At 44.8% G+C, this 15112-nt stretch overlaps 1 protein-coding gene across 6 annotated transcripts in view; it reads left to right on the forward strand.

Annotated features, from left to right (window-relative positions):
• The first annotated feature begins 4389 nt into the window (after positions 1-4389).
• LBR (lamin B receptor) overlaps positions 4390-15112 on the forward strand; it is a 52953-nt gene continuing 42230 nt past the window's right edge. For 4 of the 6 annotated variants that reach the window (XM_074989890.1, XM_074989893.1, XM_074989895.1 and 1 more), the window contains exons 1-2: positions 4390-4518; positions 10948-11127. In XM_074989890.1, coding sequence (XP_074845991.1) covers positions 10963-11127 — 165 coding nt within the window. In that variant the 5' untranslated portion in view covers positions 4390-4518; positions 10948-10962. Of the gene's footprint in view, positions 4519-4724; positions 4853-4979; positions 5061-10947; positions 11128-15112 lie in introns of those variants that run through there. The other 2 variants (XM_074989891.1, XM_074989892.1) reach the window with 2 other exon arrangements.

The raw sequence follows: 15112 nt of genomic DNA on the forward strand, positions 1-15112 counted from the left end.
ATGAATGCATGGGTTATTTTGTTAAAGGAAATACGAATTGGTGTTTATTGTTCTGAGTAAGATAGTTGAATAAAAATAGACTTTTTGTCTTGATAATATTATTTGCACCAAGCTTTCCATTGCCTTGGAGAACTGGAAACTTAAAAACAGAACTGAGTGGAAAACATTCATCATAAATATGCATGTGAATATGAAAGTGAATTTGACTGTTTCACATTTGGTTTCTGTGAATATGAAGGCTTTTGAAATTTACTAGTATGAATAGCTGTGAAAGCAAACTTGAAATGAATATTTGAGCTTAAAGTGAATTTCAAGTTTTACAATAGTTAAAGAAGTACTAAATATATGTCAGCAGTGCAAAATAAGCATTACAGTGAAAAAAGGCAACTTGAAAATTGTGTTTGGTTACATATATCATGTTATATTTTGTCATATTTTATGGGCACCTGTATGGTTTATTTTACCAGCACAGGGAAATTTTTGAACTGTATATTACAACATTTGTAATTATTACACTCATGATATTGGTTTGTTGCTAATTATATGTCTCAGTGTAGAGTCTGACAATATTTAAAGCTATTTTTAAGACACCATCTGATTTTATTGGATGAGAATCTCAGTGTTCATTTATTTTTAAATGTGTATTTTTCTAGCTGTCAGAACTGTAGAGGAAGTCTTGAAGCACAAACCCCAAGGGCTCTACAATCAGAAAGCAAATAAAAACAACACAAAATAGATTAATTTTAGAATCCCAGGAATTTAAAGACAGTCACCTGACTTGGGTGCATAACTCACGATTTTTGCAAGAGTGGAGTTGTCAGTCCTCTAGTGGATATCATTTATACCGCAAAAAAAAAATTCATTTGAGCATATTTGGTGATCTTGCTGGATAGGTGAAGTATTAATTAGGCAGAAGATAAACTCCCCAGCATGTCACTTCTCCATGTCAGAACTGAGGCACTTCAGAAGAATGGTGAAGGAGCTTGCATTAGCATTGACTAATCAGTATTTTATGGAGAAAGAGAGGACAGTAAGGTTTTCAATCCAAATATAAGATTGAATTAATTTTAAATGAGAATGTTTAAAATAGATAAATCACTTGTTTTATTGGTGGCAATAAAAAACTAACTTGAATTTTATTTTTATTGAGAAATTACCCTGTGCATTTATGTTGCCTTTTCACAATATGTTTCTGTGAAATATTATTGCTTGGACTTCCTGATTTCAAAATATGTCAGTCACTCTCACACACTTTCTTAAGTCTGTCTGTTTAAAGGGATCATAGAATCATAGAAGAGTAGGACTGGAAGGGACCTCGAGAGGCCATCGAGTCCAGCCCCCTGCCCTCATGGCAGGACCAAGCACTTTCTAGACCATCCCTGAAAGCCATCTATCTAACCTCTTCTTAAATATCTCCAGTGATGGAGACTCTACCACCTCCCTTGGCAATTCGTTCCAGTGTTTGATCACCCGGACAGTTAGGAACTTTTTCCTAACGTCCAATCTGAACCTCCCCTGCTGCAATTTAAGTCCATTGCTTCTTGTTCTATCCTCAGGGGCAAGGAAGAACAAGTTCCCTCCCTCTGCCTTATGACGCCCTTTTAGATACCTGAAAACTGCTATCATGTCCCCCCTCAGTCTTCTCTTTTCCAGACTAAACAAGCCCAATTCTTTCAGCCTTTCTTCATAGGTCATGTTCTTTAGACCTTTGATCATTCTCGTTACTCTCCTCTGGACCCTCTCCAATTTCTCCACATCCTTCCTGAACTGCGGTGCCCAGAACTGGACACAATACTCCAGCTGACGCCCCCAGCTGCAGCAGCAGCAGCAGCAGCCAGAAGCCCTGGGCTAAGGGCTGCTGCATGCGGTGACCACAGAGCCTCGCAGGGGCTGGACAGAGCGTCTCTCAACCCCTCAGCTCATGGCCACTATGGAGGACCCTGCTATTGTGAAGTAGCAGGACGCGGATCATCTACACATGCCCTACTTCAACGTTGAACGACGTTGAACGTCGAAGTGGGGCACTAGTCCCATCTTTGGAAGGGAATAGCGATTTCGACGTCTCACTGCCTAACATCGATTTCAACGTTGAAATAGAACACGGCACATGTAGACGCGAGCGTGCTATTTCAGCGTTGTGCTGGCTACTTCGAAATAGCCGGCTAGTGTAGATGCACCCATTGTGCTGCTGTCCCAATGATTCTTGAGCCACGCTGTATGACTGGGTGGATGGCACCAGTGGGGTTCTCCCAGAACTGCCCAAAGGAGGTGAAATACATTTGGTAACAAGGTTATTTTTAAAAGTCACTGTTCTTTAAAAGGGGACAGAATAAAGCAGAGTCCCAACAGCGACAGCTCAAAAATGTAAGTGCTGCATGGCAGTTTGAGAGTGTGTGTGCGCATGCGCAGCCCTGAAAAATGTGAAGCAGAGAAAAGTTTCTTGGCCTCTCCTGCTAAATACTGTGCAGCGAAGAAGCCCAATCAAGCGCTGAAATCATGCACAGGACAGGGCATGCTGCTGTCTGAAGGCATGGTCCACACAGCCCAGCAGCCATGTGGGTGTTGGGGGAGCTTGATTTTTTTTTCACTCAGCACTGATGAGTGTCCGTGGTATTTATTCAGCACAGATTCATCCACCCACACAGAACTGAGATACTGGTTCTCCTGATGGCTCTACGCTGGGGTTCTTTTGCAACCCTGAGAAATCATGGCTAGATGTGATTGCCACGCTGGCCAGAAAGAAAATGAGTTAACATTGCTGGGCTTCCTGTTACCTATTTCCTGCACACCTGGAAAGCAGCGGTGGTGAAAGCAGCCAGAACAGGCACATTCGGGGCACTGTGGGATACCTCTGAAGACTGATAAAATTGATTTAAAGGAATGCTGTTTCCACACTAGCATTATTGACCTTTTAAAATTGAACTTGGCATTACTCTGCTGGGATGGGTAAGCAGAGAAGTCAACCTTAATGCCCCTTAAAATCAACCTAATGGTATTTGCAGTGGAGAGTCAAATTGTAAAATTGAGTTAAATGCCTTAAAATTGACTTTATGTTCCAGTGTAGACATAGCCTAACTTCAAAATTGATCAACTACTTTAGCATGATGTCTTTGTTTCTGAAGTTTTTCCCATATGCTGAAATTGTCTTTCACTTTTGCCCATAACCAGAGGATGCGGATAAAACCTATTAGTAAAATTCTTGTCCACCTTATTATTTGGAACATTAGTGGAGAATAAGCCAAGCTTTGTCTCTCTGTGCAAATGAACCTGTTGCTGTCAAGACTGTCAGCTACTGATTCCTGTAAATTGGTACTTGGAATATTGCTAGCAATAACTTCAGATTTATTTGTCTTTCTGTCCAAAAAGTCCTAATCTACTCTTGTCTCTGGGGAAAAGAAACAGTAGTGTCTTATTTAGATCATGGGAAGCAGGTAACACCTAACCTAGGCTGTGGCTCCACCCATTATCTGGCCTTGATCCCCTCTCCTGAGGAGGGGGAAGATGCAGTTTACACCGATGGCAGCAGCATCTTGGGCCAGGTGGTGACTTGGGGCCAGAAGAGCAGATCAGGGGGTCAGGCCAGTGATTGGGGCCAGCCAGCTGCCTAGGGATCTGGCCAATACTCAGGTCTGGACAGGGACTTGGGGGTCAGGCTAGTGCTTGGAGACCAGCCAGCAGCATGGGGGTCAAACTAATATTTGGAGGCCAGCCGGTAGGCTGGTCAGTGGTTCGGTGGCAGTGTTGCCAGGGCTCCTCCAGGTGCTGATGGGTGTGGGGGGACTCTGGTGTGCAATGTCTGAAGTGGAAGGGGTGAGGCAAGGAACTAGCCCCTTGAAGGGGTATTCACACACCACCCGTGTATATATACAATCCTGCAGCAAGTTGCACTGCCGCAGCGCATCTGGTGAAGAGGGGCTGTGAGTGGCATAAGCTGGGTCGGTGGCAGAAGTGCCTTTCCGCCCGTGAAACCAGTTTCTGCTGTTCAGCTATTACTGCTCCACTCCCTGAGTGTGCCCCTGCACTTCCCCCGCTGAAGGGTCTCAGCAGTGTCAGGGCGGAAGGCTACGGGGGGGTCTGGGTGACCGACTCTGTCTCCCCCGCCCTCCAGTGAGCCCCAGCCTGGGGACGGGCCAGGACTTGAATGTCCCCGCGAGACAGTCAGCACTTCCCTGTCTCACAGGCGCTGACGAAACGACCTGGGCCGCGGCGCCCCCAGCTGGGACACCGCTCGGAGGGCCCGATCGGGGCACAAAAGGAAGGAACGCGCCACCGACTCTCAGCCAATTCCGCGTCCCCGTCGCCATTCAAACCCGGCGAGCTGACCAATGCGGGCGCTTGGCGCCCAGCCGCTCGCAGGAAGGGGCGGGGCTGCAGCCCGAGCTTCACGCGCCAGCCGTTCTGTCTGTAACCGTTGCTCGGGGTGGTGGTTTTCTTGGCTCGTTGACGGTCGGCTTGGCCCCGACTCTTGCTGTGTCGCAGAGGCGATTCCTGCCGGGCCAGGTGGGGGCGGCGGGCCAGGTAAGGGGCCGGGACTGAGGACGGCCGAGGACCAGGACACACCCCCTTGAGGCTTTCCCCGGGAGGAGGGCACTGGCCGGTCGCTTCCTCCTTCCTCCCCCACGCTCCGGGGCCTCGCGACGCCGACCTTGGGGGAGGGGCGGGATGGCTGGTGCGCAACGGCCCTTCCCTCCTCTCCTCCCCGCCGTTTGGTTTCACTCGTTAGCGTCTGGGAGCGAAGAGTGACAGGCTCCCCTCCCCCCTCACCACATCGCCTCCCCTCCCCCCCGGTGCTCGGTGGGGGAAGGGCTGTAGCCAGACGGAGGCTCGCGAGCTGAACCGTCCGTGATAACCGGTGTGTAGCGCCCTCCCCAGCGCGGGCGATTGGCCGGCTGCCCTATGGGGTAGGGCGGTGTGCAGGGGCAGTGGCACCGTGCCGCGGAGCAAGGCACTGCCCTCGTACCTGGTTTCCGGGCTAAGGAGCGAGGCGCGGGCGGGTCGAGGCCCTAGAGACCGGAGAGCGCGGGTCCCTAGGAAACAAACGAGCGCGACTGCGCGCGGAGGTTGGGCAGTGATGGCGGCGGGATCGGGCCCTCTCCACTCGCACTTCGGTGTCTGTCTCCTGCCGGGCTGGGGGATTCCTGAAGCGCAGAACAAACTTGCGATCTGTTACGTTCCCACGTTGTGCTCAAGGCCCAGATCCTTGTTCTTTCAGGCTAAGTGGGAAAAGTTTTTAAATTATGACGTTTTCCCGCCATTTTGGATGCTTGTGCTTTAAAGTCTATGCCAAGGGCACGAATTTCTTTTCCTGCTTAGTATTTTCACGATTTGCTTTGCAGAGTTTGACGGCTTTTTCTCTTTATATTGGTATTTAGTAGTTGTCAGCGCTGGGGTTTGTCAGTTGCTTTTCAATGTAAAGTGTAAATACCTGAACTGTATAAAAGGGGAGATGGAGTGGTAATTAAGGAGTGTATTTTTTGGCATGAGACTTCTTTTGTGGAAGATCCTATGCAAATATTTCTGTTAGTCGTGTAAGTGCTTAACTGTATGTATTGTGAACAAAACAAAAAAAGCTGTCATGTAGCACTTTAAAGACTAACAGAGTAATTTATTAGGTGCGGCGCATTCGTGGGACAAACCCACTTCTTGTTGATCTGAAGAAGACTAACACGGCTACCTCTCTTAGTATTGTGAACACTTCTTCCACTGAGGGCAAAGCCTTAGTGAGTATTGTGGAAAGATAACAAGAAGTCCTGTGGCACCTTTATAGGCTAACAGATTTTTTTAGAGCATAAGCTTTTGTGGGCAAAGACCCACTTTGTCAGATGCATGTCAAAAAAATCTGTTAGTCTATAAGGTGCCAGAGGACTTCTTGGTTTTTGCAGATACATGCTAGCATGGCTACCCATCTGACTCTTGTGGTAAGATGTTTCTAAAAGGTGATTAAATATTACTTAAGTACTGTCCAGACACAGTAGTGTATAGTTCTGGAAATTGCACTGTGAAATCGTAAATTACAGTCTATTTCCTTGCTGTCTTGTCTATGAATATTTATCTGTTTCTCTGGATCCATTATGCATGGGTCAGTCAGCACCAGAGATAGCAGGGGCTCCTAACCAGCACTGAAACTTATGATGGTTCTCTAATTCAAAGGCATCCTCAAGATACTCACCCTTTTGGGCTATCAGCTTTGAATCCTGAGCTGTCAGAGAAAGAGGTTAGGGTTGTGAAAACATAAAAAAAAAAAAAAATCTGACACCTTCAAATAAATTGGATTTACAGTATTTTCTATCACACAGGCATATACTATTAGATCATTGCTCCTCCAGGCTTAAACTGGCAAATTTCCCCTGAATATTTTTTTGCAAGATTGCTTGATGATTTGAAATAAAGAAAATTTTGTTCTTCTGGTGCTGTGTGTGTTCATATAGCCTTGTTTACTCTGCTATTTTACACCACCACCTTTCTTAGTCGTTCTCAGGGATGCAGAAGAGAGGTTTTGCACATTCTGCTAGTGCCACTAGACCTCTTTTTCTCTTCATCACCTACAAAGCCTATGATCACTGATTTAACCTGGTTTACCAGTGTTCCCTCTAATTTTTCCATCCATGTGCGGAATAAATTTTATGTCCACTGAGGTTCATGCAGATGTGCACCACAAGTAAAAACACATGCTGCCGGTTCTGCTAATCAGTTGGGTGGCATTTGACTCTGTCCTTGGTGGCTGCTGAAGTGTGCAGCTTACAGGGAACACTGCTGTCTACTTCTTTACCACATTTTCCTCTGGCTGTACCCAGTGGTGCAGTGATGTGATCTTGTCCATACTGATGTCGTGCGACACAAGTTATCACTCAAATAGCTGGAATCTGAAGATAGAATATCTATAACTCCTTTGATTATGACATCTGTTAACTCAACAAAAGTGAAGATTACCTGGAAAAGAAGAGTTGTGGAGCTGTTTTTAGGCTTCAGTCAGATGGTCTCCTGTGCTGGAATAGTGGAGAGAAAAGAAAATGAACAGTGGTTATGACATGGGCTGTATAATTAAGAAAGGCTCACAGTCTTAATATTGTCTGTCTGGGAGGGATGTAGGCATTGCAACACTCTGTAACAGGGTGGATAGATGTAAATCACAATTCATATCACTAAGAAAAAATATCACTGACTGATTTAAATCAGGATTCCCACTGATACTTCAGGTAGTCTGTGGCTGCGCTATAGTTGCTATTTTGGTATATATGTACAAATACCTGCTTATTTCAAACTATGGTACTGTGTGGATGGCACCAAATTGGAAATAAGTTAGCTCAAAATAAATTACACAAGTTGTGTTGCGCAAATTGCATAAGTTATTTTGAGTTACAGCTACAATATAGCTGTAGCCATATTGCTTAAAGAATGGTGCAAATCTGATAATTAAAACATGTTAATTTACATCTCAGTACCGTGTTTTACAGCATCTAAGGGTATAGTTTGAGTAATTTTTGTTAACTTGATTTTTATTAATTTAGGAAATGGTAGATAATACCCATTACCTATGTCAAGCTGCACATGCAGCACCAGCTCATTAGGAAAGGTACAAACTAAATCACACACACACAAACCTAAATCTTAAATGTTTCACATTTGCAGCTGTCTCCTGAATTGCTGCGTGGCAGCTGTCCTTAAATGGTAATTTTATTTTCAAATTTTATTTTAACGGAACTCTAAATGTGCAGTGCCAAAACTTCTACAACTAATTTTATCTACCCCACTCTCTCTGTAACTTTTGTGGTTTTTCAACTCCCAATATCTTTCTTTGGTTTGTGTGAATAACACAAAATGAGTGTGTTCTCTGTGCCTATAGAGGAAACTAAAGCTGTGAAAAGTTGGTTTAGCAACTGAAGCCACTCTGTTCCAAAGTGCCTGGCTAATGATTCCCACCAATTTAGGGCAGTGGTTTTGTTCAAGACATCACCAGTAAACATGTAGCGATTATATGGTTGGGCTCCAGCCCTCACAATTATTATGATTCGCATAACTGAGGAGTGATTTTGAGGTGCCCATACCACGGTAGAAGCATCGTCTTCGGAAGTTAGGCATCTACCTTTATGTCTGGGATTACGAATGTTTGCAAGAAAATGAGACAGAGTTAATGTTTGAGAGATTCGCTTTATTGCCTTTAGTTTAACCTTCTGGCAAGACATTACTTTCATCAGTGTCTATTGAAATGTACTGCATTAACTACAGAAAGCTACTTGACTGTCACTTGTCATTACATTGAAAATTGGGAGTGTTGATCTTCAGTTCTACAAACTGAAAGTATTGCTGAACCATGTAAAGCAGAAAACCTTGTTGAAAAATCAAGTCAGTTTCACTTTCCCCTGCTGGTTTTGGTAGGCATTCAAGTGAGTGGAGCGAGCTTCTGGTCACCTATTCTTCTGGCCCTGCTGGTCACAGTTACCACTGCAGGGACCTTGTACTAACTACAGGCCCTTTCCCAGACCCATGTGGGGTCACTGACAAACACCCAGTCTCAGGAAGGACCAAGCCCTGGTTCAGTGCAGGGCAGCAAGCAAGCAGTCTCCAGAGAGCCTAGGCCGTGGCTCAGGGTGGGGTGGCAAACACAGTTAACACAGTTGAGGAGAGCCCAGGCCCTAGCTTGGGGGGCACAGGCACTAAACCAACAGTCTCAGGAAGTATCAGAGAGGTAGCCTTGTTAGTCTGTATCTTCATGAACAACAAGAAGTCCTGTGGCACCTAATAAACTAACATATTTTGGAGCATAAGCTTTTGTGCGCAAAGATGCGCTTCATCAGATGAACAGTAACAGAGAGAAAGCTGTGCTAGTCTATGTACTAGCAAAACAAAAAAGCAGTAAAGTAGCACTTGAAAGACTAACAAAATAATTTATTAGGTGAGCTTTCGTGGGACAGATTCACTTCTTTAGACCATAGCCATACCAGAACAGATTCAATATTTAAGGTACAGAGAACCAAAAATAGTAATCAAGCTTGACAAATCAGAAAAAAAATTATCAAGGCGAGCAAATCAGAGAGTAGAGGGGCAGGGAGGGGAAGTCAAGAATTAAATTAAGCCAAGTATGCAAAAGAGCCCTTGTAATAACCCAGAAAATTCACATCCTGGTTCAAACCATGTGTTAATGTGTTGAATTTGACTATAAATGAGAGTTCAGCAGCCTCTCTTTCAAGACTGTTGTGAAAATTCCTCTTCAGTAAGACTCAGACTTTTAAGTCATTAACAGACTGGCCCACTCCATTAAAATGTTCAGATGAAGTGGCTCTTTGCCCACGAAAGCTTATGCTCTAAAATATCTGTTAGTCTATAAACTGCCACAGGACTTCTTGTTAGTCTCAAGAAGGGCACAGGTACTTTGTCTGTGCTGGTGGAGAGAAGGAGACTGCCACATGGCGGGAAGGGGGAGGTGCATGCCTGCCCACTGCACTGCATCCCAGTCCAGGGCCCTGTGCAGCAGAGTGGTCTGCTGCAAGGGTCAGCAGGCATTCAGACCGCAACACGCTGCCCAAAGACCTTTAATTGTCCTCCTTATTCTCTGGGCTACTTCTGTCTTCCCTCTCCACGCATATCTGGGTGTCTGGTCTGGCTCTTGGGGGCTCCTGGGGTTCCGGGTCCAGGTGGCCCAGTTCAGGCCTTCGTGGCCTGTAGATTTCGCTGCCTTAGCCTAGTTCGGGGTGCAGGCCTAGGCCAGTGCTCAGGTTGGTCCTCTGGGTCAGGTTGGTCTTTTTGGGTCAGACAGGTTCTGAGGAGATCGAAGTGGTGCCAGGACCGGCAGGGGTCCAGGCAGCCCAATCCAGGCCTCAGCTGCCTGGATGTCTCAGTGTTCCAGCCAGTCCTCTGCCTCCCAGACAGGGAGCTTTGGGCAGACCTCTGGTTCCTCTGGCAGCTGGGCCCTGTCTGAGCCCTCAGGCTGGGCTTTTATATTCCTAGCCCCGTGTACAGACTTCCACTCAGGTGATAGGGAGGGATTAAGTTCGGTCCAGAATGGCTTCCAGAGGGGCTCCTCTCCCTTCGGGTCAGCGCATGGCAACTCCACCTCACTACAGGAAATTTAATTGTCTCTTTAGAGCAGTTTCAATAACATGTATAAATAAGTCATGAAGTAGTATGTTAATAAGGCTAATATAGCTGCTCATTCAGTGTGTACCGTCCGTGTAGTGCACTGAATGAGGTAGAAATCATGTAAAAAAAGTTTGTGATCATGTAATTAAAGACCGTATTGTAATATATTCTCTGGGGGTAGGGAGGAGAGGAATACACATTCAAGTTGTACAGGTTGTACCTCCCTTGTTTGGTGCGCCTGGTACCTGAGTGGTCCCAAATGAGGGAATTTGCTAGAGGAAGAGAGTCCAAGTCCGTGGGTTTCCTGGAGTGAGGAGTCTCCACTCCAGCTGGGCCCCCTTCAGATGTGGGCTGCCAGGCTTGCCCTGGCCAGGGTCTGCACTGTGGGGCTGCTGACAGGTCTCCGAGCCACAACCAGGATCCTCCCTGGCTCCCTGCTCTGGAGCTTTCCGAAGTGGGCTGTCAGTGGGGCTCCCTGCCAGCAGCAAGGCTCCTCTGTGCCCTCACCAGCTTGAGCTCTCTGGTACAGGTGCTCTCTGGTCCAGCAACATCCACTGTCCTGCTGGACAAGGGAGGGGGTGCTGGATGAGACAGTTTCAGCCTGTACAAGCAACCTTAATTCTGATATTTCCTAAATCCTGAGTACTTGATTTGGCAATATTAGTGCTATTTTAAAATACTTTTTTTGTTTTGGTGCATATATGGATAACACATGTAGATTCAATGACTTGGAAGGCTTTATTTTTTCATTCCAGAAATACTGTCACAACTGTGCTTCTGTACAATAAGACTTTGTGGGTGGGCAGAAGTGTGGGAATGAAAGCCTGCTTTAAATTTGTCATTTTATGTTAATTTTATTTGTTTTATTAGAATTCATTTTGGAAAATGCCAGTCAGAAGATTTGCTGATGGTGAGGTTGTGATGGGTCGTTGGCCAGGAAGTGTCCTCTATTATGAAGTACAAGTTGCTAGCTATAATGACCTCACTCACCTTTACACTGTTAAATACAAAGATGGAACTGAACTTGAGTTGAAGGAAAGTGATCTAAGGGTAAGTGTTTGTCTATATAATTAACAATATTTAGAATCCATATTGACACATTCAGAGCTAAAATTGTTGCTTATAATAGTTGGGTAACTCATTTTTAGTTTTATCCTCACACTAGGACAGCAAACTGACTTCTTGTAAAACACAACTGTGGAAAGCCAAACTATTTTTTTAATAATAATAATAAAAAAAAGTAAAGTCTTCACTAAGTTCAAAATGTATAAGATGCTAAAATGTTTGAGCTTTAATCCCACTTGCTACCAAGAAAACTTGGTGTCATATTGAAAATGAAGGCACAATCATGCAAGTATTCCACAAAAAGAACTCCTTTTATAGGACTGAACCATACAATTGTTGAATAGCCTACAAAGCTATTACCTAAATAGTAAGTCAAATAAACAAAACAAAATCTGTTTGTGATTAAAATACTTTTTAAAAAATACTACATACAGAGAAATTTTAAAAGATACTCTTTTTTGTAAGGGTGTTCTGTTCTATTGATGACCATTAGAACCCTTAGGGATTTTGGGAATAATGCCATACATGCTTAGTCGTCGTCATCATGAACAACCATGGGCTTAGCACCTGCTGGTGTCCGATGTCTCCCTCACTATTTCTTTTCCTGTCCAGTGTGGAGTGGCTTAGTTTTTGTAGACTAGCTCTGTACCAAGCTACTATATCATCTACCCATTCTGTGTGGGGTCTGCCTCTCCCAGTTGAGCAGTCCATTATGCCCAGTACCAGGGTTTTTCACTCATTGTTCATTCTGTAGATATGCCCAAAGAGCTGTAGCTTCCATTGTATAACCTTCTGCAGTAGGTTCTCTGTTGGCTGTATCTTCTTATATAATTCCTCATTGGTGACCTTCTACATCCATCCTGTTCTCAAGATCTTTCTATAACAACTCCTCTCAAATGCCAGTATCCTTCTCTTCAAATCTTTTGTTGTCACCCATGTCTCACATGCGCACAGCATGCTGTTGAATACACACTTTTTCAAGATACTTAGCTTTGTTCCTAAGTTAATGACTTTGGTTTTTGAGATCTTACCATCACTTTCACATTTGCTCATTTTTGCTCTTCTAGTCTGTTTCTTCTTACAGTCGAGATCATACGTCATGTTGCTCCCCAGATATGTGAACTTCTCTACATTCTCTAGTTCGATCCCATCTATACTGATCTTCCTTCCTATTTCCTTATCTCCTAATACCATTGTCTTTGTTTTATTGATGTTCATAATCAGTCTGTACCTCTTCCCTTCCTTGTTTAGCACCTCCGCCATTCTCGCTAGCTTCTCTTCATCTTCCTCGATAACTATATAATCTGCGAACCTCAAGTTGTTAATTCTCATTTTGTTAATTCTCATCCCTTCTACCTCTTCCTTGATCTTGTCCATCGCTCTCTAAGTATGTGATGAAGATAGCAATATTGGCTCACCTTGTCTATACCTCTATTTGTTCTAAACCAACTTCCTAACTCTCTGCATCGTTGTTGATTGCCTTCAACAGTCATATCAGTCTGCTGTACGCTCCGTATGACTCCAGCACTGCCAAAGTCACTTTCTTATTTGTGCTGTCAAATGCCTTCTGATAGTCGACGAAGCAGTTGTAGATGTTGCTCTTTCATCAAGCTTTCTCTGCATTAAGCAAACGTCAATTTTTCCAGTCTGAAAGAAGGAAAAGTAGGGCATCAACAAAGATGGCAAACTTAACAGAAATTTTTTTTCTGTAACTGAATTATCAAGGATTCCATAAAAATCGGCAAGTGTGTGTCTTTTCAACTGGCCATCCACTGACTATCCCCGTGATTGCATCTGATCCCTGAAAATAACACAAGGACAATGGAAAGCTTGAAGAAAGAGTTTATAGTGAAGTTTTTTTTTTGCCGGGGGGGGGGGGGGGAAGGAGTTGGTGGGGAGGGTATTTGGCTTCCCAGTTCATTATACAGTTTCTGTGCATGGTTTGTAGTCTCAGCTGTCCCTCTACCCTCTCTTCCCTGTGTGAAGGGGTCCAGAGTTAGAAGAAAGATGACAGCAAAGGCTAGGAAAAAAATTTTTGGCTTCCCTCTTCACTACACAGACATGGCCAACATGGGGGATGGGGCTCACCAAATTTCATTGCCATTGGAGGGGGGTTGAATGGCCAGTTGACAGGGTCCCCGAAAATCTGTTTTGGTAGTGGGGTGCGGGGTCTGTTGCTTGAGGGCCACTTGAACTGTTCCCACTGGGCAGCAGCCAGGCTCCACAATTCATAGTTGCTGGGGGAGACTTCCTCTTGGTGACAGCTAGCCCTCAATGTCCTTTTGGCGAGAGGCATGCGGGGAGGCTGAATGGAGGGCTGTTTGAAGCAGTGTCCCTGGCGGCAGCAAGGCCCCAAAAATATCTTTGGTTGGGGGCCAGTTGAAGCAGTTCCCCTTCCCTCCCCTCCCCCGGTGGCAGCAAGTCTCCGAAAATCTTTCTTGCCCTTGGAGTCCTCACTGTGTATAAGGCAGGACATAGTGCTGCCTGGCAGCATGGACAGCACTGAATGGCAGGCCCATCCTTTTATTGGGTTGGGGGCTAGCCACGTGACGTGGTTGGGTGCAGGAAAAGCCGTGACTGCATGGTGCCTGTGGGGGAGGTAGTGGGAGGCTTGCACAAATGTAAACTTCTGAGAAGAAGTTTCTCAGCCTCTCACACGAGCACATCCTCCCCGCCCCCCCAACAGCCTTGCTGCCATGTGGTATGGTGGGACAGCAGCTGGCGCCAGGCAGTGCAGAAAAAAGTACCAGGTGCTCAGCTAATAGAGGTAGAGAGAGAACCACATTGGGGCTATTTGTAATGAGTAGATGCACTCAGCGCTAGTGGCAAAGAAAAATGTTTCTCAGCCTCTCATACAAATATAACCCAACAGCCCCAGGCTTCCTGGTCTTGAATTGAAATTCACTGTCTTCCTGTTATCTAATTCCTGCACACCTGGAGAGCAGTGGAGATGGAAGCAGCCAGAGTGGAGTGCTGTGGGGCATTGTTGGGTACATACTGGACCCCTGGAGGCTAATTAATTTGATTTTAAGACGTGGCACTTGCATGCTGGCCTTTATTTGAACTTTTAAATTTGAACTTGACACTACACCTAGCTGGTTTCAATGGTGTTATGGTATCGATATCAGTGATCCCTAAATCGAGCTAATGCTATTTACAGTGAAGGCAGTCATGTTGTAATATTGCACTAACTGCCTTAAATCTGAATTTATCTCATGGTGTAGGCACAGGTTTAGTTTGCCTGTTCTTCCTTCTTTTCTTCACTATCCTCTTTTTTCCTTTCTGGCAGCAAGAACTTCTTCAGCAATGTCCCCTTCAGTCAACTCCTGGTACCCAGGATCATTTTCATCATCCTTTAACTACTGCAGAACATCATCCTCAGTTGCATCTTTTTCTCCAGCTTTCAGAATGGTACAGTGGTAATCGCTGACCTCAAAGCTCTCTGTCCAAATCATGATCAATAGCATGTATATATTTCTTCCAGCCATTAGCCAAAGTTGATATTTTCACTACCTTTCATGCAGCAGCAAAGTTGAAGATTGCAGACTTCAAATTGTAATTTCTGAGGTTCTGCAAAGCTCGTTGTCCTGTTGTATCAGTCTCTCTTCTCATTCTCCAACACAACCATCACCTCTTCTAGGATTTCTTGCGGTATAATCTCTTGGATGTAACAATGATTTCCTGGCCTATTGGCTGGATGAATGAGGTTTTATTAGATAGCAGAGGCAAACACTTGATTCACTACTGCACACCTTATAAATGCTTGGCCATGCAGGAACATTATCTAAAATTAGGATAGCCATAACATTCTCTGGAGCGATCATTAGGATCTCTGTCTGGTGCCTGCAAACCTCAGGAGTAAAGTGGTTAAAGATACACTCTAAATATTTCCACGTTAAACCACACTTTCTTAGAGTTGTAATATTTCACTGGAAGATCTCTCATGATATCTTTTAAGACTCATGGTTGA

This window comes from Carettochelys insculpta, chromosome 3 (assembly GCF_033958435.1).
Source record: "Carettochelys insculpta isolate YL-2023 chromosome 3, ASM3395843v1, whole genome shotgun sequence".
Taxonomy (NCBI): Eukaryota; Metazoa; Chordata; order Testudines; family Carettochelyidae; genus Carettochelys; species Carettochelys insculpta.